General features: G+C 35.9%; 1 protein-coding gene across 8 annotated transcripts in view; it reads right to left on the bottom strand.

Annotated features, from left to right (window-relative positions):
- The window catches only part of LOC150101192 (transcriptional regulator protein Pur-beta-like), a 287353-nt gene that overhangs the window by 151563 nt on the left and 109390 nt on the right, over window positions 1-26400 (bottom strand). For all 8 annotated transcript variants that reach the window (XM_090402259.1, XM_090402260.1, XM_090402262.1 and 5 more), the window contains 2 exons: window positions 25701-25803; window positions 14037-14155 (listed from right to left, as the gene is read on the bottom strand). In XM_090402259.1, coding sequence (XP_090258385.1) covers window positions 14037-14155; window positions 25701-25803 — 222 coding nt within the window. The remainder of the gene's footprint in view (window positions 1-14036; window positions 14156-25700; window positions 25804-26400) is intronic.

The following is a 26400-nucleotide window of genomic DNA, read 5'->3' as shown; positions in this document are numbered from 1 at the left end:
GACCTCAATAAAGGTCGAAACTAGTCTGGGTAGTGGCTCTTCCCTTAATGCATAACATTATACATATCCATAAGGAGATGTGTTTTGCATTATGGGAGATACTGAGATAGGAGTGTTGGTATCTTGCTCCACCTTTGCAAGGAGTTGCCCTGTGTTGTACCACTTTACCCCAGTCCTGAAGATACTTTCAGGCACAAACTTTGTTTGCACACACTTGGATAAAGGATTAAACTAAATTTATTATAGTCTGACCAAGTGAAAAATAAACTTTCATCATCAAAAAAATTCCCATGATGAGTCTGACTCCATGGAGGGCTGATGCTAATAATAATATCGAAAGACATTGTGGAAGGCAAACACTGTTACAAAGCCCAGCAAGCCATGCTTTAAAACTCGTTCAAATGTATCTGCATTCAATATTTCAGGCAACACATTCCACTCAAATCACTCTCCATGCAAAGAATCCAAGTTTTGTTACCAAATTTATAAATAGATGGATTTCTGGTTATGCATTTGTAGAGAACAATTTGGAAGCCAAAACTTTTCACTTAAAGAGTGTTTGATTTTAAATTAAATTTCTACTTTAACACTATTTATCTTAATATTTAGCTCAAGTGTAATTATTTTTAAGTTGTAATGATTATTGATTACACTGGTTTAACCAGACATTGCAGAATTCTCTGATGATACCAATACTTTCATCAGAGAACCAGGTAGAACAGTGAAATGCCAGCTACTGCAAGGAAAAAGTCAACAACAGCAGAAATTAAGATGAGTATCATCAATTTAAGAAGTAGCAAAGGAAATTCAGCAAAAGACTTAAAAAAGTAATCTGTAGACACAACAGAATAATGCTGAGATCAAAACAAATGAAACATATATATACACACATATATACATTGATATGTTTACTATAAGATTTATATTTGGACAGTAGTGATTAGAAAAAAGAAGCAGCCGCCATAATATTCAACACTAAACACAAAGATAAACTTCTTGAATGGTAGGTGGTCTCAAGTATTGAGATGTGGGAAGATTTCAAAATGAGGAATGGGATGATGAGACTTATTTGTGTCTTGGTCTCATTCAAATTTATCTATGAAACAAGTGGAGGATGCAAATTGGCAAAGTTTTTCCTAGTAGATTCTACTTTTCATTCTGCAAAATAGGAAAAATGGTCTAAAGAACAGATGCAACTGACCATGTTCTGGCATAAAGATGTGCACAAATTCTCATAAAGAGAAAATACATGAAATTAAAAAAATGTCTTATTAACCATTTTATTGTTGATGTGATATCTTCATACTGGTAGAGGATACAGGAGCATACAGCCTGAAATAGCAAGTAATTACCACATGGTTTTAGCATGTGGTAATTATTACCACATTTTTTTGAGTAGAATAAAAAAAAAGTCTGAAAAATGAAATATAAAAGTTTTAAAGAATCAAAGCTGAGCAGCTTCTGAGGTGAACTGTACATTCAAAAGATGATATCCTAAGACAATAAATGCAATCAGAGAAAAATTGTTTCAGATATTTAGAACTATTTCTAACATAGTGCTTCCTTGTTAAATGGATATTTTGATATTCATCTTCATAATAGAACCACCATGTATTTTGTCAATTCTGGTAAAATAAAGTTTTTTGTTTCACTGAATAGCAGCCAACTAAAGTATATATAAGGTGATTTAAGTTGATCACACAAAAAAAGTCACCATAATTATGTACAATGACAGAACATTAAATGTGGCCAAGTATGTGGAACATTTGTTACTTCGGGAAGAACGAATGTTGGAGATGAAATAGGACTTGAATATAAGTACCCATCTTGATCATAAATAAGGAACAATTATCTGCTGCTATTATGGAAATTTCTTCATTTTTTTCCTAGATTTCATATATAACTACTGCTTTTATAAGGAAATGAACAATTTAAACAACTTTCTTAATAAAGCAAGTATTAATTATTTTCTTCTTGTTTCAAATAAAGTAATCTCTCACTATAACAAAGGTTATTGATTCTCATAATAAAAAAGTACTTTTGTGGGCCCTTGGACAAATAGTTTTTTTTATAATAGATGGTTTTGCAGAAATCCTTTGGAGAAAGATTAGACTCATCCTATGCAAATGCAAACAAAGCATTCTGGCAGACCACCGCTGCCTTCAAGGGAGGAAATCGTGCACAGCAAGGGCAATTAAGGCCTATGATGGTGCACTTTTAACAACTGAGCAGGATATCCTCCACAGATGGAGGGAATACTTTGAGAGCCTTCTTAACCTGGGTGGCCCAGTAGTTGTGGACATCCAAGAGGTGCAGATTGGGGCAATGACTAGTCACAGCAGAAGAGGTCCATTTAGCAATAAAATTGCTAAAATCGGGCAAGGCTGCTGCGATGATGAAATTTGGCCCGAAATGCTAAAAGTCTTAAATCGAGACAGTGTTCTCTGGCTGACTTGAGTGTGTCAGGCTGCTTGGATATCTGGGCGAGCACCAAAGCAATGGCAGACAGGCATAATAATACCAGTCTTCAAGAAGGGGGACCAGAAGGATTGCAGTAACTATCGTGGCATCTCTCTGCTTAGCATGCCTGGGAAAGTGTATGCTAGGTGCTTGGAAAGAAGGTGCAGGAGTATAGTTGATTCAAAGTTCCAGGAAGAACAATGTGGCTTTCGTCCTGGTAGAAGGACAACTGACCAAATCTTCACTTTAAGGCAAGTCTTTGAGAAATCTTGGGAATATGCCAAAAATGTCTACACATGTTTTGTGGACTTGGAGAAGGCATATGACCGGGTTCCTCGGGATAAGCTTTGGCAAGTGGTACAGGAGTATGGAGTGGATGGCCAACTATCAGCTGCCATCAAGTCCCTGTATGAATGCCCAGAGTTTGTGGCAGGGTAAACACCACAAAGTCTGAACCTTTCACAGTCTCCATTGGCCTCCGCAAAGGGTGTGTTCTGTCACCCATCCTTTTCATAATATTTATGGACTGGATTGATAGGCACAGCCAAGGCAGTGAGTGTGTCAGAATTGGAAGATGTAGCATTGGACGTCTGCTTTTTGCAAATGACCTAGTTCTGCTTAGCTCTTCCACAGATGACCTCCAGCGGACCCTGGATAGGTTTGTAGCTGTTTGTGCAGATGCCGGAATGAAGATCAGCGTGGCCAAAACTGAAACATTTGTGGTCTCAAGACAACCATCCCAGTGCACTCTACATGTAAGTGGAGTCCCAATGAGGCGGGTGGAGAAGTTTAAATACCTTGGGTCCATATTCACGAATAATGGAAACTGGGACGTAGAGCTAGATACTCGAATTGGCTTAGCAAGCTCAATATTGCGGGAGCTTGGCCGTTCAGTAGTATTGAAGCAGGAGTTAAGCCAGAAGGCAAAGCTGGCTGTCTTCAATACAGTCTATATCCCCATCCTCATCTATGGTCATGAGAGTTGGGTAATGACCGAAAGAATGCGAACACGAATCCAAGCAGCTGAAATGAGGTTCTTTCGAGGGGTTGTGGCTGACAAGACTCAACAGAGTCAGAAGCTCTGCAATTAAGGGAACCCTCAATACTCAACTGCTGCTTCTCTGTGTTGAGAGATCATAGTTACGTTGGTACGGGCACCTGGTCAGAGTGCCACAAGAGAGGCTCCCTCAGCAGCCCCTCTTTGCCAAGCCACAGGGTGGGAGGTCACGTGGAAGGCCAAGGACTCGCTGGATAGATTATATCCAAAACCTTGGGGACATGTTTGGGAATCCCACCAGAACACCTGAGCTTGGTGGCAGAGGATCGTGACCATTGGATGTTCCTCTTGCAGCTGTTGCCCCCACACCCCAATTAGGAAAGGTGGGCCTTGAAGATGTATGTATGTATGTAAGGTTTTGCTGTACGAAATTTTCTTCAGTATTTCCATATAGTGCCAATGGGAGGCTTTGGTCAGAACTTCTCAGCAATTTATTATAATGGTGTTTGTTATACTATGAGATTTGTTCTAAAGCATGCCATATGTATAAATATAATTTTTCATGTTTACCACCATTAATTAAAAACAATTGAGATTTGCTCAAAGTCATTACAACAAAATTAGTACAATGTTATTCCTAAATTTTTTTTTTAATTTAGATAAGATGCCATATGACATTTAAATAAATTTAAATTTTTAGTGCACATAAAAATAGTATACATTATAACCAGTGGTGAGCTATGGAAATTTTAACAAAGGCCTCGCATTGTCGAGCATAAAAGGGAGAAGGGTAAAAATAGCGCATGTGCTTATTTTATTTTCAAACTTGGGCGCATTCGTTATAGAGGAGTTGAAACAATAATTCCAAATAATCTATGCACTGCTGAATAGACTAATTTTTGTTAGGTTACTGTATGAGTTTGTCATTTAATATGTTTCAAAAAAAAATTTTTGTTTTTGGAAAAAATAAAAAAGTAAACATCTTGGTCTTGTCTTCCTCTGGGACGTTTCCTGCCAACCTGGTGAAGAACACTTGTTTTGTAGCTGAAATGTTTTAATTGTTCCACAGGTTCTCCATTCACAACGCAATTGACATTTTCAACAATTTTCATTGTCTTTGTCTTTTTATTGCTGACCTTCATAACATATCTATTACAACAGTTACTCAATTTAGTCAGGGAATCTTGCAGACTTGTAGCAGATTTATTTTAGAAGTATAACATCGTCTGCATAAAGCAAGGAGCTGACATTAACATCTCCAATTTTGATATCAGGTTTAATACCACTTTCCTTCATAATATGATCCACATAGATAATGAATAACAGAGGGGATAATGTACATCCTTGTCTCACACCAGATTTAACATTAATCCATCTTCCTCTACTTCCTTCAATCCTAACTGCTGATTTACAACTCAAATAAAGACTAACTATTGCTTGATATAATGCCCCATTGACACCATATAACTATAGTTGTAATGAAAAGCTTCTCTCTTGGCACCTTGTCATATGCCTTTTCCAGATCAACAAAACTTAAATACAAATCTTTGTTTTATTCCCATGACTGCTCAACTATTTGTTGTAAGGTGAAAACATGATTCTGACAGCCTCTATTTGGCCTGAATCCAGCTTGTTCTTCACCAAGCTTTTCTTCCACAATTCTTCTCAACCGTTTCTCAAGTATAGTTGCATAGATCTTACCAGGAACACTCAATAGGGATATACTTCTGTAATTCTCACATTCAGTTTTATTTCCCTTTTAATATATAGGTACTATGAGAGCTCTACTCCAATCATCGGGAATTCATCCCTCTGTCCAGGCTTTCTGAACTATGCAGTGCAGCCACTAAGACTTTTATACCACCATACATAAGCATTTTGGGTCGAATATCATCTACTCCTGCTACCTTTCCACATTTCAAGCCTTTGATTGCTTTTTCTAATTCAAGTATAGATAAGTATTCCCGACTGTATGCCTGTTGAGGGTTTTTTACCACTGTGCTATCATTGCTTGTTTCATTCAACAATTTTTAGAATTACTCCATACTTCAAGGATATCTTTTTCTCATGTCACCTTTATCATCTCTAATTCCTTTGACAAGACTCTTTCCTCCATTTCTGAGCTTCTTCAACAACCTCCAGAATATTTTGTCACCTTCTTGATATTTATTTTCTATGTTCTTGTCAAAGCCCTCCCTTGACTTTGTTTAGCTAGTTTCACACAGTGTTCAGCTTTCTTACATTTGTCTCTGTATTCCCTAAGAGCACAAGCTGACTTATTTGCTAGGAATTTTTGATATGCTTTCTTCTTTTCCTTCACTGCCTCTTTAACTTCCTGTGTCCACCAGGGAGTTCTGATTTTTTTATCTTTGCACACAACCTCACCACATGCCTCTCTCGCAGAATCAATCAATGTTTCCTTCAGAGTTTGCCACTAAATCTCCAAGGTTTGATTCCGGTTTTCAAACTCTCATTTTTTCTTCAATAATCTTTGTGTATTTTTGTCTACAGTTCACATCTGAGAGCTGCTCAACTTTTATTTGCTTTAAAACTTTCTTACATGTTATTCTTTTCAATATGAAATTCAATTTTATCCTGCTCAAGACTAAATAGTGATCGCTTCCAATTTCATATCCTCTGTACACTCTGGTGTTCTGCACCAGGGAGAAAACATCACTTTCAACAATAACATAGTCAATGAGATTTTTCTTATTCCTTGCCTCTTCTCTCCATGTGAATTTGTGATATTTTTATGTTGGAACATGGTGTTAGTTATAACCAGTCCATGTCTTCAGCAGAAATCCAACAGGTATTTGCCATTATTATTAGCTTTGCTCTTTTCTCCAAAAATTTTCCCCGAAATATTTTCGTATGTCTGACAATCATTTCCTAATCTGCTATTTACGTAGGCTGTTCAATTAGTTATAAGACTATATTTATACAGAAAACAGATTATCTTTAATAGTCATCATTTACATGGTCTTTTTCGAAGTAACTACCGTGAGACACGATGCATTTATCCCAACGTTGTGTCCACTTCTTAAACACATGTCAAAGTCCGTTTTTTGAGAGTTCTTTGAAAACCGCCTCCGCAGCTTTTACACATGGTTTGTTGCTTTCAAAATGGCGGCCTCTTAGTGGTTTCTTGAGCTGAGGAAACAGACAGAAATCGCACGGTGCGAGATCAGGACTGTATGGAGGTGTGGTAGGATATCTATGTTGTTCTTCTGCAAAATGTCCACCACACCAGCAGCAATATGTGGCCTTGCATTATCATGGTGCAATAAGAATCCATTCTTCAGCAATGGACGCGTCCTTTTGATGTGCTGTACCATTGTCCGTAAAACATCTGCATAATATGAGCCATTTACAGTATTCCCGGGTTCTACAGCGTGTTGGTAATCAAAAAACATTATGGTCATAACTTTACAAGCCGATTTTATAGTTTTTGCTTTCTTGGGGGTAGGCGAAGACAGATGTTTCCATTCACTGCTTTGTTGTTTCATTGTAGGTGATAGTGATACAACCAAGCTTCATCTGCTGTCATGATGATTTTTTAAGAAGTTATGGCCTTCTTTTTCCAGTCTTTCTTTCCATTCTGTGCACACATCCACTCGATGCTGCATTTGTTCCGGTGTCAAGAATTTGGGAATCCATCAGGCGCAAACACGTTTCAGTCACAAATGTTCAGCCATGATTGAGTGAAGACTTCCCACAGATATATTCAGGACAACATGCAGCTGGTGTACTGTAATTCTGCGATCCTCCTTGATGATAATCGCTACTGTGTTGATCATTGTCTCTGTGATGGACGTTGAAGGTCTTCCCTCACGTTCAAGATCTTCCACATTTTGCCTTCCTTCCTTAAAAGTTTTATGCCAGCGAAAAACACTTGTCTTCAACATTGCTTCATTGTGGAAAGCTTCACGTATCATGTTAAAAGTGTCCGATGCCGATTGTTGCAAATGAACACAATATTTAATCGCATAACACTGTTCCAAGGACGCTTCCATTTCGACGACTGGTCATGGCTCGTAGGCGCACCGAAACAAGCTTGCGTTTGGTCACGTGACACTGTGGCACATCAGCCCGTATATGCCATCTATCAACCTCTTTTGTTAATACAGACAGCAACATTTCTTTATTCCACAGAAATTAATATTGTGATGAGTGGTTTCACGACAGTAAAATTAATCTTATTACTTATTGAACAGCCCTCGTAGATCGCCAACAAGGACCAACTTTTCCTTTTTCATCGTGTCAGTAGCTTTCTCTAGACCCTCAAAAAATTCTTCCACTTCTACCTTAGTAGAGCCTTCTGTGGGACCATAGGCAAAAATAAGTCTCATTGTCCAGTTTCCCATTCTGATATTTGCCCATATCACTCTACTTGAGACTGCCTACCATTCAAGAAGATTAGCCTCGTATTTAGTGTTGAATACAATGGCTACTCCTTCTTCTCGTTGATTGTCATTGCCTGAATATAACATTTTGTATTTATTACTCAGAAAGATCTCACCAGTTTTTGTCTTTTTTGTTTCAGTCATCCCTATTATGTCGATCTGGTACTTATCTAATTCCTCAGCTAGCTCCATTTCTTTGCCATTCAGGCTTATTATGTTGATAGTACCGATCTTAAACTCTGGTGATATTGAGTTGGGGTGTGTTCCAGTAGCTGACTTTTCGTTGTTCGCCCTGGTTCCCTGGCAAAAACAACGGGGGCCTTGTTTAACCGGGTGACGCTCCAGCAGGTATGAAATTTTGTCATCTTGTACCATCATTTTGTATTTTGGTTTAAGCCAATAAGAATACAATTTGGTCGGCTAAATTCCAAATTGCCAGCCCATTCTCATTCGTTCAGTATCCAGGTAGTTACCTAACAGGATGCACCATGAGAAGGTGAGGATTGGACATTAGATCAGAAGCCCTGGTCGGTTCTCCGCATTCCTTTAGAGGCTATGTGGAGGTTTCCTCTCAGTTATAGAGCTTTGACCCTTAAGCACCCCACTGCCTTTTTTATGTATGGGAATTATTCTTCCCAATTTATTTCCAGTTATTAAGAATTTCTTCTGAATTTAAGAATTGGTTAAATAACTGTGCTAAATAATGCTTTGTTGTTTTTCTTCCATAGTTCCAAATCACTACTAGTATTTCATCTCTACCCAGAGCTTTAATGTTTTCATATGTCTGATCACAACATCTATTCCCATCTTTAATATTTTTGGGGTCTCTTCACTTTTACCAACTTTTTTCCTTAATTTTCTCAGTGTTAAGTTTTGCAAAAGTTTGTTTAAAATAGTCCGTCCAAATTTCAATTTTTTTTTTAAACTTTACCAGTCAGATTGCTTCTTTATAGATTTGTGTGTTTTTGAAAGATATTTTACTGTGTTATATACTAGTTTTGTATTGTGATGGACAGCTACATTCTGACATATGCTTTTTGATTTATTCAGTTTGATTCTGCTTGTTCACATGTCATTTTATTTTTTTAATTGGTTGTGATTTTTTAGCAATTCAGGTGTGCTCTGAGTAGAAAATTTTTCTTTTTTTTTCTTTATGTGCCACAGATCTATTATTTATTTATTAATAATATGATGGTAAAATACAGCGAGAAACATAATACACCAATGTAACAGATGTATGATAACTAAAATCCACATAAAAGAAAGTTTTAGAAAGAAATTTAAAATTTTTCAAACCAGTTCATAATTTCTGTTGTAACAACTTCTGTCATTACAACAGATCTATTATTTGTAGTAAGTCAATCATTATAAGGTCTCTTTTTATTGTGACTAGTATTGTATTTTTTTCCCTTTTTCCCAAAATTCTGCAATGTTTTTATTATTATTATTATTACCCCAAGATCTCATGGAGTCAAAGACTCATCTGAGAGGTCCTTTTATCACACACGCATCTCATCATACTGTTTCTTAAACACACTCAAACTCCTTGCAGACACCACACTCTCAGGCAAGGCATTCCAATCATTCACAACTCTGCACGAAAAAAACCTGCCTCTCACTCCCCTACTCACACCTTCTTTATACAGTTTCCAGGGATGACCTCTGGTTCTCCCCTGATCTCCCACTATTCTCTGTAGAACTTCTCCACCATTGATCTTATAACAACCCCTTACCAACTTGTAGGTCTCTATCATATCTCCCCTCTTCCTCCTCTCCACCAGACACTGCAAATTATATCTTCTCAATCTTTCGTCATGCTCAACATTCCAGAGGTCAGAAACTACCTTAGTCAATTGCCTTTGGACCCTTTCCAACATCTCTTCATCCTTCTGAAAACCCGGTGACCAAATCTGGGCACAATAGTCCATGTGTGGCCTTATCAAAGCCTTATACAACGGAACAAGAATCTCCCTACTTCTACACGTCAGTGTCCCCTGCATCATTCCCAGAAACCTTTGTGTTGTCTTCACAATTTTGGCGATGTGTCCCCTGAATTTTAGATCCTTATCCACTATCACCCCCAGATCTCTTATTTCCTCTACCTCCAACAATATATTCTCACCAAGCATAAATTCTGCATCCCATCTTTGTTTTCCAAATTTTAAAACCTTACATTTTGCAACATTGAACTCACATCCCTATTTCCGTGCCCAATCACTCAATTTATTCAAGTCTTCTTGCAAGTCCACAACATCCTCACTACTCTTTATCGTTCGTCCCAACTTTGCATCATCTGCAAACAACTGAACATCTCCATCCAAATCTTCGCCAATATCATTAATATACAAGTTAAATAGTAATGGCCCTAAAACAGACCCCTGAGGCACTCCACTAGTGACTTTCCTTTTCCTGGATATTGCACCCCTATACACAACTTGTTGATACCTATCAGATAGCCAGTCTCCAATCCAATGAACTAATCTAATATTCAACCCCATCTGCTCTAGTTTGACTGTCAACTTATCATGAGGTACTCTATCAAACTGAGGTACTCACTTTCAGTGAAGAGGGATAAATATATTAATAGAATAATATTTCTAAAATGTTGTGAGATGGCTCAGATTATTCCAGCCTGTTGTAAAATAAAAGAAATTTATATCTCCTAAAGTCCATCAGATTTACTTGAAGGTTAGTAGGTCACTTTTAAATTGTCGACTTCATGAAGCTATAAAATCTTAAGTTCTGTTAAATAGAGAAATCGATTCTATCAAGATTGCTACAGAATCTATACTAGTAGCTAAATTTTGTTTTTAATTCTACTCATGAGAATTTAAAGTGCAAGTTTAATTTAATTGTAAGTCACTTTAGAATCAGACTAATAATGTTGTAATAATGTCTGTGACTTGGATAAAATTGTTTTCAATACATCCACCCATCAACTAAATGGATAAACTCATTGTTTTAAGGCCATGACTATTGTTTCTCAAAAAATGGTACCTCTTATGGATTTTTTTTTTTCACAGAATAGATAGAAGCCTTTGATCCTTATCTCTTAAAAAAAAGCTTAGGATTCAGATTAAATGTTCAAAAATTATATTTATGATAAGCCTCAACATCCTAATCTTCTAATATTTCTTTTTCTGAATTTAAAGTGCTGAAGTCCTTGAAGAATAACAACAATTAATTATTACTAAAGTTGACAAAGGAAAGGCTGTTGTTGTTCAAGATAAAAGAGAATATGATAGAACTGTTACTTATAGACCTCTCGCTTCTGATCCTACTTGTATAGACATAATTCTCTTATTGACAAGGTTTTTAATTGGGATGAAGAGCAAAAGAAAAAACTTAAAACCTTCTATGGTTGTCCACCTAGATTATATGGTCTATTGAAAGTTCATAAGCCAGATATTCCTTTATGACTAGTTGTTGACTGTATAGGATATCCCACTTACAAGATTTCTAAATACATATCCAATTTTCTTGCAGATTCTACTAGAAGATCTTTTACTTAGATAAAAAACACTTCAGATTTTAAAAATAAAATATATGGTCTTCATCTATGGACTTACAATGTTATGATCAGCTTAAATTTGTATCCTTGTTTACTAATATTCCTTTATCAGACACAATTGAATTCATTTAAGAAGAATTTCCTTTAGATATTGTTAAACTATGTGATTTTTTTATACTTTCTAATTATTTTACCTTTACAAACAAATAAGAAATTATTGACCATACTTATCTTACATTAGCTATTAAGGTAGCACTATTTAAAACTGTCTGTTATTGTTTGATTGCCATTATATACTGCTTGGAAAGAAGTCAACAGATACCATAGTGTGAGGAAAAATAGCCATGGTATCCACCTTAATAAGATGTAGGGCCTCATTTCACAGTGATGACTGCAGCTATCCTAAGGGGAATACTTTCCAAAAGCATATGACAGGTTCCAATGGTAATTTTAGACCATTCTTCTTGTAGGCATGTAATGAAGTCCTGAACTGTTGTGGGGCAGATGTCCCTTAACCTCACCCAATGCTCCAGTTCGTCCCGCAGATGTTCAACAGGGTTGAGATCGGGGCTCTGTGAAGACAAGTCAAGTGTGGCAATATTCATATCCACAAACTATGCAGTTACAGCAGCCTTATGGTATGGTGCATTGCCTTGCTGAAAGAGACAAAGGTCAGTTATATAGAAAGGCCACATTCACCAGGCATCCACCACACTTATACCTGCCCATCTGCTTGGTAGCGGGTGTAGTATGATGTCGCTCCACAACACAGCTTTCCAAGCTTCTATGTCTCACTGTACATGCTCTTTGCAACACTGAAGACGATGCTGCATGTTGGTTCGAGTAATGTGGGGTTTTCATGTTGTGGTCCAGCCATGGAAATATATGTTGTGAGCCTTGATTCTGAAATTTTTGTGCAGATTCATGTTCCAGTTGATGCTTGGAATCTGCATCCGGTGTGTTTTCCAATGAATGGCAGTCTTTAGATATTATCCTTTATAGCACCCTATGGTCATGTTCGGTGAGTGTGGTGGGTTGTCCACTGCAGGCAGCACTTGCAGTTGACTCCTTGTGCTTCCATCTCAGTATGGTATCACTAATTGTTGACCTGGGATGGCCCAATCTGTTAACAATTTGCTGAAAAGATAGGCCTGCAACATGGCATTCTATCACAATGCATGCCTCTTTCAAACTCCTGTGAGTGCCCTTCTTGCAGCCATTTTACTCAGACACAGTTGCACTGACTTGGAAGCATCATATTCCTCCAACTTATACTGGCTACAAACACGTGACTTGTTACATGGCATGACGCACCTTGCCCAAGGGTATGGTGTCCATTGACTTCTTTCCAAGCAGTATATAATCTTGTACTAAAGATGCCTATGATGCTTATGTGAAAATTATGCAATAAATAAGTTTTTTTCCTCCATTTTTATAGTTATTATTATTATGCCAACTAATGGTATTCCAATACTGAAACAACAAAATGACAAAGGGTTGGTATTGGTTTTGTGAATGTTTAACACCTTGTATATACCTGGGATAGTTTAATAATTCATATATTTCATATATGAATTAATAAGCAGTTTTGCAAAGTGCAGTAGCATGTAGCTTGGAACTTATACATATGTATTTTCCTGATGATGATGACCTCAATACATACAGAGGTCGAAACGTCGAAAGTGACTTTCCTAATATTAAGTAAATTAATTATTTTAATACATGTGTTTTGTCTCCATAAATTCTTAACTATGAATGCTGACCACCGTGCAACCTTAAAAGAAAGAATGTATGAATTAATATTCATATATGAAAACTATTTAAACTTTTAATAAATTAAAAAATTTAAAAATATTAATTTATATATATCTTTTCTTTTGATGGGGATCCAGATTTATAATCTGGTAAGTAGAGGAGTATTTTAGAAAGCCACTAATTTCCGTTTGATCTATTATGACAGTTGAATTACCCTTTTATGCTTTGGTTATAAAATTTTTGTGGTTGTATAAAAATATTTTTGTTATAATAATATGTTTTGAAATTATTATAATTCCACTTACCTAACTGACATATAAAGCAGACCATTAGTCTACATTAGGTAAGTGGAAACTGAAATTGGGACAGTCTGTCAAATAGGCTTGACTTCATTAATAGATATCACAACACATACCACTCCAAAAGCCTTAAAATTTAAACAAAGTTTTATTCTGCTAAAGCCAAATATATCTATATGCAGGTGCCTCGTGTCCAGTGGTACCTAATATAAGAGGTCTGGCCTTTCCTCAGAGGGGATGTGAATGATACGCCTCAATAATATCTATATTAGTTCACTCCTGAATAGTTTCCAATTTGCTGTTTCATAGATGCAAACTGAAGCTTAATGAAGTTGAAGTAAGCAACTTGAGGTGCAGGATGTACAAGAAGACCTAAATGTAAGATTTTACAGTAACGGCAATCTTACAAATAACAGATAAACATGGAATTGATAAGAAGCTAGTAATAATGTAAAATTAATTAGGTAGTACTATCGAAGTATTCAGTACACCTATTGAATATACATATCAGGAAATGATGACATTTTTATGCTTATAGTCATCAAAAAAAGTTACATTATTGTGTCCCTCAGAATGTACAAAGTATCAAGTGAAAAATCAAAGAAACCTACTCTTAAAAATCTTCCACGTGAATTTTCTTTAAAGTCCAGATAATAACGTCGGTTATCTTTAACCATTATTTCGCTTTTTAATTTTCCATCTTCTGCTACGTTATCTGGATTTGGTGGGCCTGCAATTTTAATCATAAATATATAATTATAAACAAGTTCATATCAAAATCAATTAAAAAGCATATTATATTTTTCTTTCACACTCTTCATATTTTGCTTACCAATCAAAGACTAATGTATTTTTAAACATTATGAAAGAAATTAGTATAAGCTTCTGTATTTTGCATTGCCTTTGATAACAATGCCTTAATTCAATTCCTGTTGAAGTGAACAAAGTTGTAGAACATCCTTATTATAGGTTCACTGGTTATTTCCTAAACTAAAGACATGTCTCGTTCTCATTTTGAAAATGATGAAGAGATCAAAACAGAGATGAGAAAATGAATTGAAAGGAAAGGAGTTTTGGTGAAAATTGGGGTATGAAAATAAAGCAGAAGACCCAAGCATTTTTTAACTGCTTTTATTTTATGTCATCTCTCTTTTGGGTGGGAACTATCACAATGAATGTATTACTTTTGGAATGCTCTTCATATTATCACTATCAATGAAATCAATAACATAAAGCCTCATAAATCTCAAATCTACTGAATTAGAGATAGCACATCAATAACACTCTAAAAATTCTTGATGAGAATGAGAAAGAGCTCAATCTGTTTAGCTGTTACTCTCTCTCTCTCTCTCTCTGCGAGTGAGAGAAAGAAAGAGAGATTCAATCAAACCACTTTTTTCACAGGCATTCTGTTTCTGCCCTAAGTCTTTTTTATAGGTATTTTCATGGATGCTGATCAACCAAACTATTATTATTATTATCTGAGACCTCAGTGAAGGAGGCTATACATCATCCAAACCAGCTATCACACCTTCCTTAAATTCATTCACACTAGACGCACTCACTACCCCTAACGGCAAATTATTCCACTCACTCACTGCTCTCTGGGAGAAAAACCTAGCTCTTACCCCTTTCTTGACTGTATACAAACTTAACTTCCATGGAAGCCCCTGTGTTCTCTCCTCACCTTCCATATATCTAAAAATTTCATCAGTTGAAATCCTATAACACCCATTCAAAAGTTCATAAACCTCTATCATATCAGCCTTCTTTTTCCTGTTAACCAGACTCTGCAATCCACATATTCGCAATCTGTCCTCATAATCTAAATCCCATAATTCAGATATAATCTTTGTAATTCTTCTTTGCACCCTTTCCACCTTTCTTTGCTTCTTTATTCCTTTGGAACGTGGGAGACCAAATCTGCGCACACTAATTCAGGTGTGGTCTTATCAAAGCCTTATAAAGAGACCAAACGATTTTCTTATCCTTACATGTCAAGGTTCATTTCAACATCGCAATTATCCTCTGAGTTGAATTTGTAACTTTTGCTATGTGACCCTTGAACTTTAAATTCTTATCCACCAATAATATACCACGATCCCTTGCCTCTTCAGTTTCTTGTAGCATAATCCTGCTAATATAATATGCCGTTGGAACTCTAATTATGCCAAAGTGTAAAGTGCATAACTTTACACTTACTAACATTAAACTGACAGCCATTTTCGTTTGCCCAAATTTACAGTCTATTCAAATCATTTTGTAATTGCTGAATATCAGTAGCATCCCTGACTGCCCTGCCTATCTTCACATCATTGGCAAACAATTGCACATCTGATGATAGACCCTGCCTGATGTCGTTAATGTATAGATTGAACAATAATGGCCCAAGTACTGAACCCTGAGATACACCACTAGTTACCTTAAATCTGGCAGATTCACACCCACTGTATACCACCTTTTGATATCTGTCTGTCAACCATCCCCTGATCCAAAGTCAAGAGATTATATTCCAATCCCATATTCTCCAGTTTATGCAACAGTCTTTCGCGTGGTATCCTATCAAATGCCTTAGAAAAATCCAACATTATCATAGCATATCCATTCCTTTTATCCAACTCAGCCGTAACATTGTTAAAAAATATGAGCAAATTGCTAAAACATGACCTTCCTTTAGTAAACCCATGCTGTTCCTTGCAGAGTGTAGCATGTTTGTCTACACATTTCTGTATGCTAGTTCCTACCGACTTCTCTAAAATCTTCACTACCACACCAGAGATGTTGACAGGTCAATAGTTAGACACATCAGTTTTTGCACCACCTTTGCACAATGGAGCTATCATACATTCCTTCCATTCCTGTGGTATCATTCCTGAGCTGAGACTCAAGTGTTATACAAATATGTGAAAGGCCTAGCCAATTCGGCTGAACATTCCTTTAGCAAATAGACTGATATTCCATCTGTCCCTATTGACAAATTCTTATCCAGGTTATGTAACAGCTCTTCAACCTCATTTTCACGAATCTCTAACTCTTCATCCAACGTAGCAGTAGCACTGTGCACCATACACCTGGTTGATATATCTTAGCAAAGTGACACATTAACTGAACAATCTCCTTAGCTTCCGACATTCGAGTACCATCTGCATTCAATAAAGTTATTCTTCGACATTCATTCTTTCTTTTGCGTGAACATAGCAATAAAATTCTTTTAGATTGCCTTTAGCTTGCATGGCCAATTTCTTTTCATACTTGCTTTTCATATTTTAGCTTTCCTCACAATACTCGTTACTTTTCTGGCCTGAGCTTTAAATATTTCATAACTCCTCTCACTCTTATTCTCACGATATTCTTTCCACGTCATCTTCTTCTTGTGGATCTCTTGTTTAATAAGGTTGCACATCCATTTCACTCCCAACCTATTTATTCTTCGAACACTAGGGATACATTGAGATGCCACCTCATTCAAGCACTTTTTCAAAGATTGCATTGCTGACATTTTTCCCATCCAGTAACTGATACCATGGGACCAAAGATAGTATTCTCCTAAGTTGATCATAATTTCCAGCTTTGTAGTTCAACATGTAACCTGTTTTAATCAGGGCTTCAATACGAGTAGAAGTACAGCATGATCACTGTCACCATTTGGTGGTAAAATAGTGATATTCTTGACAGAGACCCCTTCTGATGCTATGAGCAAATCCAACACTCTTTGATCTCGAGTTCTTTCTTTCACATGCTGCTCGAGAAAGTCGTCTCGCAACAATTCAATAAATTCCTCTTCTTTCTTATCATGAGAATTCCTTTCTACCCAATTAATGTTTAGAAAATTAAAGTCACCCATAATGATCATTCACTTGGTACCCATACGACTAAATTGGCAATGCATTTCTTTGTTCCCTACAACTGAGCTGCCAGGTCTGTAGTAACACCATGTATTTCATTGTGTTAACCTACAATTCACACTAGACAGATTAAAACTCACTGCAACATGGGACATTGTTACCATCATTGTTTTCTTGTGTTTCTACCCTAACTGGACTTAAGTCATCTGATATCATTAGTAGCACTCCTCCTCCTCTCCTATCTCTTCTGTCATTTCTAAAAATAGTATACCCATTACACCTGATCCCATCATTTTCATTTTCACCTATCTTACATCATTTCTCCATTTTGCTCTCCCATAAAAACTTCATTAGTTGTTGGCCAACTTTCATTTAAACTTCTTTTATCTTCTTTCATTCCACTGATTTCCTGACATACCTTCATATAGAGTTATCTAAGGTCTACAATCTCCAATGTTCAAGAAAATCAGAGATTCTTTCTTTCTTAACCTCTTTTCCCACATATAGCATACAACTTCTTATACATGAGATTAATATGAGAAATTAAAGAAAGGAAGCAAAGTTTGACATGTCCAATTCTAATATCAAGCCTGCTGCTTGCTCCAACTCAGCATCTAGAAGAGGAATAAATCCAATATCAGAAGTACTGAAAATAGGAACCATCAATATTATTAATAAAAAGGAAATCGAACTTGCAGAAGAATTGGAAAAGTACCATTGGCATTACTGAGACAAAAAAGATAAAAACAGGTGGGATCTTACTAACTAATAAGTATAGTATGTTATTTCCAGGCGATAATGATCAAGAAAAGGAAGGAGTAGCGATAGCATTCAACACAAGCATGAAGATAAACTTCTTGATTAGAAGGCAGTTTCAAGAAGAGTTATGTGGGCAAACTTCAAAATGGGGAAATGGACAATGATGCATATCTGTGCCTATGGTCCTTTCTGTGGACCACAGGTATAGGAAGAAATGAAGGAATTTTTTTGAGTCATTAGAACAGGCAGCTGAAATAAAGGAAATGGAAAATGTGGTCCATGTTGGATCTAAGCAGCAGAGCAAATTTTCACAAGAAATGCAATCAGGAGTGCATATCAATACTTTAAATATAAAGCTATCAGAAACCTGCATTAGAAAAGTTATGTATTTGCATATGATAAGAGGCCAAGAGAAAAGCAATTCAAAACATACAGTAATAGGATGTAAATGGGACATTATCACTGTCCATGTGCCTCTGTATATTGTGTGTGTGTACTGACATTGGGAAGCCTTCAACGCACAAAGAGAGAGAGAAAATTGGGAAAGGCCTATAACCAAAAAATGGTTATAAAAACTGCTTAGAAGAAGATATATAGCCTGTATTGTTAGAACTGTAAATCAGCCGTTAGAATTAGAGAAAGTATAAGAAAATGGTCTGATATAATATTAGGTGGTACAAACAAAGATGCATACTTTTTACAGTTATCCATAATCTACATGGATCACATTATGAAGGAAACAGCATTATCGTGATATCCAAATGAGAAACATTCAACTTTTTACTTTACTTTATTCAGATGAAATCATCATACTCATATGTAAATCCAGCACTATTCTTTAAGAGTGTAATTAAAATAAATTAACTGCTATAGCAAATTTGGTTATGAAAATAAGTAATAAAAAAGAAAGTAGAAAAACAGGCATGAGTGCAGAGAATATTTCATGGAAAACATCGAATGCATTCTCAAAGAAAAACTGTTGTTATTATCAGCCAACTATATGTCCGCACGGTTAGCATAGTGGCTATGCGCTTCGCAACCATATGCCTAGGAAAGGAGTATCCTAGGTTCGATTCCCATTGATGACATGAGGAGCTTAAGGATCTTTCTCAGCCATAGCAAAGTTAGCTGGTCCTTGGGCATGGACAGTAGGGTTTTTCCTTCCCGCAAGCAGGCAAACTGGCCTCGTGAACACATGCTGCTACAGTCAAAAATGCATTTCCCCCTCAGCAGCAGGCTGGCTGGGGGTTGATACTAACAAAAGTTGTATCAACATAACACGTGGACACTGCAATGGAAACAGGAAAAATGTACAGAGGAAGAAGAAGAAGATTATCATCCTACTATATCCTACAGCTGATTGGGATGCAGTAGACTGATAATAATACTTCTAATTTTTTCCACTCATCATCAACATCATCAAATTCCTGACATGTACTCTCAAGGAATGTACAGGATACGATAGCACTACATGAAAAATTTACATCATTACTAACTTTCTATCTACAATTTTCCTCCAAATCAATCTGTTACCTGTCAAGATTCCAACATTATCAGATATTACATTTCTATTGTCTAAGGCACTTTCTACTGTATCAATTCACCTATATCTTGGTCTTCCACTAGGTCATTTTCCTGCCAACCTGGCAGAGAACACTTGTTTTGCTAATCTTTCCTTGCCCATTCTGTTTAAGTGACCATATTACCTGAGATTAGCTCTGCTAACACATTCCTGGATGCTGACAATATCAACTTCTTTCCTAATATCCTCATTTTTAAATATCATATTGACATTGATGCCTCTGTTCAAGCACCTAATCTTTCTCGGGACTCTCATATCTGTGGTCTCTGATCACAGATATGAGAGTCACATCTAGTCTTTGATCAAGTGTTTTACTTCTAACTCAGTTCTCAGATCCATAAGTTAAAATTAGTTTGAACGCTGTCTTGTATACAGCTAATTTAGTGTTTTGACTAATTTCTCTCCTATTCCATATAAATTTATTCAGTTGACTGCCTACCATACTAGCTTTGTTGATTCTGTTGTCTATTTCCATATTTAATCTACCATCTTCACTAAAAATCTTGCCTAAGTAGCTGAAATGTTTTACTTGTTCTATAGGTTGCCCACAATGCTAAAAGTTGATATATTCAATGCTTCTGCCTATTTTCATTGTTTTTGTCTTGTTTTTGCTGACCTTCATACCATATCTATTACAACAGTTATTCAATTTAGTCGGGGAATCTTGCAGGCTTCTAGTGGATTTATTTAGAAGTATAACATCATCTGCATAAAGCAAAGAGATAAGATTAACATCTGCAATTTTGATATCAGGTTAAATACCCCAACCAAGATGTCTATAGACGTCCAGTAAAATCTGGATACGATTCTTTAACACCTATTCAATAACATGGATAAGAAGTACAATTTGGTCTCACTATTTCATCCACCACAACTGGTAGAAAGGTTAATATCACTTTCCTTCATAATGTGATCCATATAGATAATGTATATCCTTGTCTGACACCAGATTTAATATTAAACCATCTTCCTGTACTTCCTTCAATTCTAACTGCTGACTTACAACTCAAATAAAGACTAAGTATTGCTTGATATAATGCCTACTGACACCACACAGCTGTAGCATTTTGAATAGCTTCTCTCTTGGCACCTTGCTTTTTCTAGATTTACAAAACTTAAATACAGATCTTTGTTATATTCCCATGATTTCTCAACTATTTGTCGCAAAGTGAAAATCTGATCCTGAGAGCCTCTATTTGGCATGAATCCAGCTTGTTCTTCACCAAACTTCTCTTCCACAATCCTCCTCAACCGTTTCTCAAGTAAACTGGCATAAATTTTACCAGGAACACTCAGTAGGGAAATACTTCTATATTTCTCATATTCAGTTTTATTTCCCTTTTTGTATATGGGTACTATGAGAGCTGTACTCCAATCATCTGGTATTCATCCCTCTGTTTAGGCTTTCTGAACTATGCAGAGCAGCCACTGGAAGACTTTTATACCTCCATAATCGAGCATTTCTGGTCGAATATCATCTACTCCAGGTGCCTTTCCACATTTCAGGCTATTGATGGCTTTTTTTTTTTTCTACTTGAAGTATGGATATGTATTTCAGATTGCATGCCTGTTGAGTATTTTTTACCACTGTGCTGTGATAAAAAACATTTCACTGCTTGTTTCATTTAGCAATTTTTCAAAGTAATAATTCATACATGAAAGATATCTTTTTCTCCAGTTTTTATGTCACCTTTATCATCTCTAATCCTTTTAAAGCACTCTTTCCTCCATTTCTGAGATTTTTCAACACCTTCTAGAATACTTGCCACCTTCTTGATATTTATTTTCCAGGTTCTTACCAAAGTCCTCCCATGACCTTTGTGTAGATAGCTTTACACAGTGTTTAGCTTTCTTATATTTGTCTCTGTATTCTCTAAGAGCACAAGCTGACTTATTTGCCAGGAACTTTTGATATGCTTTCTTCTTTTCTTTCACTGCCTCTTTAATTTCCTGTATACACCATGGAGTTCTGATTTTTCTATCCTTACAGACCACCTCACCACATGCCTCTCGGGCTGAATGAATTAGTACCTTCTTCAGGGTTTGCCACTGAATCGCTAAGGTTTGGATCCTGTTCATTTTTTTTTTTCAATCACGTTTGTGTATTTCTTCATTTCAATATGAAATTCAATTTTATCCTACTCAACACTAAATGGTGATCACTTCCAATTTCAAATTCTCTGCACACTTTTGTGTCCTGCACCAGAGAGAAAACATAATTATCAATAATAACATAGTTAGTGAGACTTTTCTTATTCCTTGCCTCTTCTCTCCATGTGAATTTGTGCAAATTTTATGTTGGAACATTGTGTTAATAATAACCAGTCTATGTCCTGAACAGAAACCCAATTGCCATTATTATTAGTTTTGCTCTTTTCTCCAAATTTTCCCAAAATATTTTTGTATGTTTGACAATCATTTCCTACTCTGCTATTTAGATCCCCAACGATGACCAACTTTTCATTTTTCACCATGCCAGTTGCTTTCTCTAAAGCCTCAAAAAATTCCTCCACTTCTACCTTAGCTGAATCTTCTGTGGGACCATATGCACAAATAAGTCTCATTGTCCACTTTCCCATTCTGATATTTGCCTCATCACTCTACTTGAGACTGCCTGCCATTCAAGAAGATTAGCCTCGTATTTAGTGTTGAATACTATGGCTACTCCTTCTTTTCCTTGGTTGTCATTGCCTGAATATAACATTTTGTATATATTGCTCAAAAAGTTTTCACCAGTTTTTGTCTTTTTCTTTTTTGTTTCAGTCGCTCCTATTATGTCTATCTGGTACTTATCCAATTCCTCTGCTAGCTCCATTTCTTTGCCATCCAGTCTTCTTATGTTGATACTACTGATCTCGAGCTCTAGTAATATTGAGTTGGGGTGTGTTTTAGGATTTGTTCCAGTATAGCTGACTTTTTGCTGTTTTCCATGGTTCCCTGACAAAAACAATGGGGACTCTGTTTAACTGGGCAACATCCCAACCATGATGAAATTCTGTTATATTGTTCAATCATTTTGTATTGTGGTTTAAGCCAGTAAGAATACAATTTGGTTGGCTAAATCCCAAATTGGAAGCCCATCCTCATTCGTTCAGTATCCAGGTAGATACCTAATAGAGTGCACCATGAGAAGGTGAGGACTGGACATTAGGTCAGAAGCCCTGGTTGGTTCTCCACATTCCTTTAAAGGCTATGTGAAGGTTTCCTCTCAGTTATACAGCTTTAACCCTTAAGTACCCCAAAAAAAGAAATACAGGTAACCCTCGTATAATGCAGTACTTACACAATGTGGTTTTGATATAACGTGGTCTACAAATTGTAGTAAGACTTGTTCAAAGTGGTTTCGATATAACACCGTTTGCAAATTGTAACCCTTTATCTTTTCATATATTTTTCAGCGTGCGACTTAAAAATCAAATTATATCTTCATTAAATTTGCATCTGCCTGTATTGCAAATGTAGTTATAAGTAGCGAATTTATATTAGGGGGAATACCCTTTAGCATGAATGTATGTCAATTGTTTACTGTATAAAGTGTTTATTATTGAAAATTATCTTTGTTTTCTGCCAGGAAAGGGCATTAAAAATCATAAGTTTGTTAATCTCAAGCTGAGCACTTTATTTTCTAGTGAGTTACATACAATATGTAATGCTTTTTTATGTAAAAATTTATTTTTATAGTAATGGCCACTTAGAGAGCTTTGGCGATATGGTTGAAAACGAAATTAATGAATTAATTGATGACAAAACAGATTTAAATGAGGGGGAACAGGTACAATTAATAGATGACATCGAACCAAAAGGTGGGGAAAGTTCTATTTCTCTGGATCTCTTATCTTTCTGGGAAGATAAGCTGTAGTAAGAGCTATCCATGTCATCTTTCCAAACAAAATTGCCAGCCTAGTTTGTCTTTGCTTTTCCAAATAATTAAACAACTAATTAATTGTTTGGCTTTGTGAATGAGAACAATTTTTTCATTCTTTCTAATGTCTGCTTTTTTTGTAATTCTATGCTCTTTGGAACATTTTAAGTTGTATTTCCATTTTTTTTTTTTTACTATTCTTTTTCCAAATATTTTGTTTATTTAGTGATTAGTAAAAATGGCAAATTAAATTTGGAAATAGATAATGTAATAAGCAAAGATGGTATATGATGGGGAGCCAGATGAATAAATTGTGTATGTAATAAGAGAGATATTAGACCTATCACAAAATAGAAGAATAGAAGACAGTGAAAAAACCAATTTCAACTTATGGATCTAAGAGTCAGTTTAGAAATAAAAAATAAAACAGTTGATCAAGATCCAGAGACAACAGATATGACAGTGAATAGATGGTATCAATAAACATAATATAAAAAATGAAGATATTGGTTCAACAACATCAGTTCAAGAATGTGTGAGCAGTGCTAATCTACAGTAATATGGTCACTTAAACAGAATGGGAGAGGAAACACCAGAAGGTGTTTCCTTTCCCAGACAAATACATCTGACAATACTGAAATCTGACAAAAACAGATTAATCTGAAAGAAAATTGCCAACAGGAACCTAGTAATGATGCAAACTTAATTCTGTACACCTCTAAGCAAACATATCAGGAATATAATGATGATAAATTTTATCATCGCATATTCAACATTTAACATAATAGTTAAATATAACAGTTTCATAGCTCTTAAAGTAAAAATCTTCTTGATTATGTTAATGTAAGTCACATGAATGTAAAGTGTATCATGTATCAATTAAACAAAACAGAGTGCAGTCATTATTTTGATACCATATAATAGCATGAAATAGTGTCAAAATATCAAGTTCTAATATTGCTTTGATAAAAGAATATTATACTCTATTAGATTTTTGTGCCCACTTTGCAACGTTCATTAAGCAAAGGATGTGAGGCTTGAAGCATTCAGCATGTAACTTGAAAGTTTATGATAATCTTGCTCACAAGAATTGTAAATCAATCATTCACACATAAGTGGGTAGGCCGAAGGTTAGAATCCAGAAGCCCTACTCCAGAGAGAGAAATAGTGAAGAACCAACTAAGCTGGTTTGGACATGTTTAAGGAATGAACCCAGAAAGACTACCAAACATATTATTAAATGGCAGAATTGAAGGACAGCAGAGGAAGACCAAGAAAAAGATGAATCAACAACATAAAAGAAAGCATCCACTTAAAACTCCATAATAGAAGTATACAAAAAAGACAGCAGACAAAGAAATTTGTCTTTGAGGAACTCAACCTGCTATGAGCAGAAGAGGAAGAAGAAGTATGTGAATTTAAGAAAAGTGATAAAATTCATGTTAGATAGAGAGACATATACTAGCATCAGTTTTATATGAAATATGAAAAGCAACATTCTAGTGATGAAGTGCAAAGGTTCATACACCTGTTACCAGTAAGTACTTGCAATGGAATCTCAAAGTCCTTCCTTCACGATGAAAATAGACACATACAGCAGCTGATTTAATTGTTGCAGTGGCAGAAGAGTCCCTGTATTGCAGTATGAACTATTTTTTAATTGACTGCTGAAGGGATGTCATTCCTGAGGAGTATGAGATGGTCATTTTTGTTTGCATTTGGCATACTTTTAGAAGTTGTTTCCTTAAATCTTCATTTGAACTTAAGAATAGAACATTTTCCATTTTCCTAGAAAATGACGAAACATTCACAAACATACATTTACTTATTATTAGTAATGACAATTTTTTTCATTACCAACAAGATTTACTAATTCATAATTTTTCTTTCATCTAACGATTATGATCACAAAATTATGAAGAGACTCCACTGTGTTAGTGTGTATTAATTTGATTTGGCTTATGCATAATTCCTGATGATAACACTAGTTACTACAATTCTTCTAAGATGTAAATTTCTCGGTAAAACATTAACTGCTAAACAACTTATGTATCTGAGAAATTCATTACAATAAACGACTTTAAATATATTCCCAAGCAATAAAATACAATACTAAGTATTATTTTTATGCTAAAATATCTCAAATCTCAAACCGCTGTTTCATATCTCCACTCAAACTTTTACATAAAGGGATAAATTATATTAAAAGTAGCAAACAAAAGCTTACCTAGTGAAGCATAAATTTCACTAAAGGTTGTAAGATGGTCTCGGAATTCTGCTGCTGTAGGCATTGCTAAAAGTAAACGACTTTTCCTACCTGCTGTACCCACCTAAAAATTAATTGAAAAGAATAGAAAACTAATATGTTTTAGAATTTTATTATCTCAGAATTTAATTAATAAGTATACAAAATACTGTTTTAATAAATTTAGTTTAATCCTTTATCCAAGTGTAAGCAAACAAAGTTTGCACCTGAAGTATCTTCAGGACTGAGGCAACTCATGGTAAAGGTGGACCAAGCTCTCATCACTACATGTCTTGGTATCTCCCATAATGCACAGCACAGCACATCTCCTTGCAGACATGTATAATACTATGCATTAAAGGAAGGGACACTACCCAGACCGGTTTCGACCTTTATTGAATGTTCAAGTACAGGTCAAACTCCAAAAACTCAGCATTCTTCCCCTAAGTAGCAGGCTCACCTTGCTACTGAGAAGAACTCTCAGAATTGGCTCTACCCCATGGCAGGCTCACCCCACCACCGAGCAGAGCCACTCATTTGCTTATATGTCATCTGAGAGGTAACAGCAACAGCCGTGCCTCAGTTAACTTCATGGCCTATGGCATTGCCATTCATTACCCCCACCCCTACTCAGGACCTGAGTGACAGCAACAGCGGAGCCTCAATTAAAACTTCATAGCTA

Source organism: Typopeltis vanoorti, chromosome 12 (assembly GCF_054136105.1).
Source record: "Typopeltis vanoorti isolate ZY-2024b chromosome 12, IOZ_Tvanoo_1.0, whole genome shotgun sequence".
Lineage (NCBI taxonomy): Eukaryota > Metazoa > Arthropoda > Arachnida > Uropygi > Thelyphonidae > Typopeltis > Typopeltis vanoorti.
The sequence above is the reverse complement of the archived record's forward strand: the minus strand, read 5'-3'. Positions and strand labels throughout refer to the sequence as shown.